Source organism: Chenopodium quinoa, unplaced genomic scaffold (genome assembly GCF_001683475.1).
Source record: "Chenopodium quinoa cultivar QQ74 unplaced genomic scaffold, ASM168347v1, whole genome shotgun sequence".
Classification (NCBI taxonomy): Eukaryota; Viridiplantae; Streptophyta; class Magnoliopsida; order Caryophyllales; family Amaranthaceae; genus Chenopodium; species Chenopodium quinoa.
The window spans coordinates 1,252,013-1,256,426 of NW_018742861.1; the positions used below are offsets into that span (position 1 = coordinate 1,252,013).

The 4,414-nt window shown below is 41.6% G+C and overlaps 1 protein-coding gene across 1 annotated transcript; it reads right to left on the reverse strand.

Moving 5' to 3' along the window:
* Nucleotides 1-1,279: 1,279 nt before the first annotated feature.
* On the reverse strand, nt 1,280-2,818 carry LOC110726147. Its single transcript, XM_021905612.1, has one exon. The coding sequence runs from the start codon at nt 2,816-2,818 to the stop codon at nt 1,280-1,282; it is 1,539 nt and encodes a 512-aa protein (XP_021761304.1).
* Between the last annotated feature and the right edge of the window lie 1,596 nt (nt 2,819-4,414).

Sequence of the window (4,414 nt, forward strand, 5' to 3'; positions counted from 1 at the left end):
ATGATGGTCATGCCTCCCTTTTTAGGCACAACTTGAACCGGGCTAACCCACTTACTATCGGAGATAGGGTAGATTATGCCCGCCTCAATAAGTTTTAAAACTTCTTTTTTTACCACTTCCTTCATATTGGGATTGAGCCTTCTTTGGTGCTCAATCGAGGAAGCATGATCATCATCAAGTAGAATTTTATGCATGCATATGGTGGGACTTATCCCCTTAATGTCATCAATTTTGTACCCAATGACATCTCTATACTCCCTTAAAACAACTAGGAGTTTCTCAAGAGAGGTGTCATCGAGCTTAGCACTGACAATAACGAGATAATTCTCACTATCATCAAGAAAAGCATATTTAAGTAGAGGGGGAAGGGGTTTAAGTTCAACCTTAGGAGGAGGCGTAGTCCTCTCCTCTTTTGCCTCCACGTTAAGCACTTCAAATTTCATCATATCGTGGACCAAAGGTTGGTTGAGTAAGAGATCATACCCCTTTGCTTCTTCACCCTCCTCAACTAAGCTTCCCGTTAAGGTAGCTTGTAAAGGATCTCTTTCATACAGCCTTTCTCGGAACTCTTCTAAGTCCCTCTCCAATGTGTCAATTCTATGAACTTCATCAATCAATGGCTTTTTCAAAGTTTGTGAGAATGAAAATGAAATTTTCTCATCTCCCACATTCAAAGTCAATCTTCCTTCTTTCATATCAATCACCACTCCCGCGGTGTTCAAAAATGGTCTCCCCAAAATGAGGGGTACTCTTGAATCTTCTTCCATCTCCATTACTACAAAATTACATGGCACAAATACTCTTCCAACTTGAACCGGCACATCTTCAAGAATCCCCAAAGGTAGCCTAACCATGCGGTCGGCTAGTTGTAAGGACATTCTTGTTGGTTTCAAGTCTCCAACTTTCAAGCTCTTTGCAATAGAATAGGGCATCAAGCTCATACTTGCCCCAAGATCACATAAAGCATCCATAGCTTCCAAATCTCCAATCTTCACCGGTATTTCATAGCTACCGGGGTCACCAAGCTTTTGGGGAAGCTTGTTTTGAATGATTGCACTCACCTCCTTAGGAAGGGAGATGGTTGCACTCTCTTCAAGCCTACTCTTGTTGGATAGAAGGTCCTTCAAAAACTTTGCATAGGTAGGCATTTGTGACATAGCATGAAGAAAGGGGATGTTCACTTGAAGTCCTCTCATGACTTCAAGAAATTTTGAAAACTTCTCATTAAACTTCTTCTCTACAATTCTATGAGGAAACGGAATGGGGAGCTTATATACTCTCATAGGGGCTTTTCTATTCTTTCTTCATCTCCCTCATCTTTCTTTGTGGCTCCCTCATCACTCTTTTGCTCTTTTCTCTCAACTTCAACTACTTCATTTTCAAAATCATCCTCGCTTCTCACCACAACTCCCTCATCTCTCTTTTGTGGCTCCTCTTCACTCATAACCGGGCCCTCATAACCCCTTCCCGATCTCAAAGTGATAGCCTTAGCTTGCTCCTTTGGGTTCACTACCGTTGAGCTTGGAAAGTGACCACTAGAATTGGAGGATGAGCTTCCAACTTGTTGTGCAATTTGAGCCAATTGGCTCTCCATTATCTTATTATGTGCTTGGAGTTGTTGGATGTTTTCATTCATATCCGCATTGTTCCTTATTTGTTGAGTCATGAAAGTTTCAAGAACGGACTCAAGGCTAGTCTTTTGAGGAGGTGGAGGAGGGGGAGCGGGTTGGTTATATTGTGATCTTTGGTGGTTTTGATCCCTTTGGTTGGGATGGCGGTATGGAGCTTGTTGGTTTTGAGAATGAGGTTGGTTGTAGTGGTTTTGAGGTTGGGTTTGATTTTGGTTGTAGTTATTTTGTGGGGGGCCTTGGTTGTATTGCTTCCATCCCGTGTTTTGTTGGGGCTTCCAACTTTGATTGTGGGATTGGGAGTATTGTTCATTCCTTTGCCCAATTGCCGCCGCTTGCTCTTGATTTGTTGAGTTGCAATAAGAGGACAAGTGATCCTTTCCTCCACAAGTCTCACAAGACATGACTTGTGAGGAAGAGCTTGAGGGTGTGAGGGTGGCTTGATCTAACTTGTGAGCAAGCATATCAAACTTTGATGCAATAAGATCTATTGCACTAAGATCATGAATTCCGCCCTTCTTTGTTTGTGGTTGCCTTCGATCACCTCCATATGCATAATGCTTGGCCACTTCTTCAATCATCTTATATGCATCATCCACCGATAGCTTTTTGAGGCTACCACCGGCCCCGGAATCAAGGTTGGCCCTTGAAATAGGAGTAAGACCGTCATAGAAGCTTTGTACAATGATCCATGATGTAAAACCATGGTGGGGGCATTTCCTTGTGTAATCTTTGAAACGCTCCCAAGCTTCACTCAATGTTTCATCAATGTCTTGATTGAAATTGGTGATCTTTCTTCTTAATTCGGCGGTCTTTTCCGGAGGACAATACTTTCCAAGAAAGGCTCTAGTGACTTCGTCCCATGTACTCAATGATCCCTCTTCAACCGTTCTCAACCAATGTTTTGCTTTATCACGGAGGGAGAATTGAAACATGTGCATACGGATGAACTCTTCCGAAATGTTGTTTTGCTTGATGGTTGTACACAACTCAAGAAAGTTGTCCAAATGAGCAAAAGGACACTCATGAGGACTACCTCCGAATTGATCGCTTTGAATCATACGGATGAGTTGTGGTGAAAGCTCGAAGTTGTTTGCATTCGTGGTGGGAAGACGTATGCCACTCCGAAGTTGGAATGCGTTGGGGTGGTCATAGTCTCTTAACAATGGTTGAGGAGGATTCTCTCCCATGTTATCTTCTTCGTTAGCTCCAAAAACCTCTTCCGGATCGGAATCCGAATATACAATGGAAAACTCGGGTGTGCCTTGCAAGAGTCTCCTCACGTTTCTCAAAGTCCTATTTAGCTCTGGATCAACGGGAATAAGCGGTGATTGCTTACTCTTTCGTGTCATGCAAAGTCAAACAAAGCTAAGAAAAACGTTAGCAATGACTATCGCAAGTTAAACACACATAAACAAAAATTAAGGTAAGAAAACTACTATACATATACACACATCTAGTCTCATTCAACAATAATACAATCAATGTGACTTTGCCTCCCCGGCAACGGCGCCAAAATTTGATAGGCTGTCGTCGAGCCTACCAAAGATAATAATTCCTATCTTGGTCTCACTAACAATAGTAAGGGTAAGAAAGGGTCGAACCCAAGAGAGGCGTTGAATCAACCACCGAGTACTACCGTTTAAATAAGCTAAATGAATTCTAAATTGGGTTGGTTTTGAGTAACTTCTTCTAATTCAATTCAACTAAAGCTAAGAGGAGATTAACAATATTAAGAGGATTCTAGGGCTTGGGTTATACCACTCAATTTCATCACAAATCACAATTAGCATGCAACAATCAAGGTAAATTAATGGGATAAATTAGGGGAAGTCATCTAAAGCACCCAACTACTCTCTCAAGCTAGAGGGATTACTTGAATCATGAATACAACCTACTCTCGTGGTTAAATAGCATAAAACAAGTGTTAAAGCATAATCACGATGACATAAACATTCCCTTGACCGGTAATCCCTATTCTCATGGCATTTCGGGTCAATCAAGCATAAGGGAGCTAACTCAAGCTCATCTCTCGATCCTTCGTTGAGAAAGCTTGGATAAATAGTTCTAGCAATGGCCATATACAAGAACTAAGCAATTAAACCACTTAAGCTCAACTAATTAACATCCCACAACAACCAAATTAGCACATGCAACAAGTAATTAGTGACTACATTGAGGGTTTTGCCCAAACCCTAGAATTTAGACTACTCACAATCCATGGGGGTTAAAGCAATTAAAGATTTCAAGCAATTCATGAACAATTTCAAACTAAGGATTAAGCTAATTAACAATCCAAAACATGCAAGAACTAGCAAATAATTAACAACAAAGTAAAGAGAAGTAGAAAAGATGAGTAAGAAATGGTTACTATGAAGCTTCAAAGTGAGCAACAGTGGTGGATTTTGTCTTCCACAATGATTGAATTTGAATTTTTCCAAGCTAATAATTGAGAACTAACTAATGATTTGAGAATTTAATGTTCTAAGACTACAAACTAAGAAGAAAGCTCTAAAAAACTGCATCCCCTACAAATGAGCTCCAAAGGGGTATTTATATGACCCTCAAATAAAAAGGACGGAGAAAACAAGAATCAAGCTTGACTGCAGGTCCGCACGGACGTGCCAGATTCGGCACGGACGTGCAAGCATAAGCACGGTCGTGCCAGATTCGGCACCGACGTGCAGAGGGGGCAGAATTGAGGCAGAACGTACTGCTAAGAATCGAGCAGCCCCGCACGGACGTGCAGATATTGGCACGGATGTGCAGCTACATCTGCACGGACG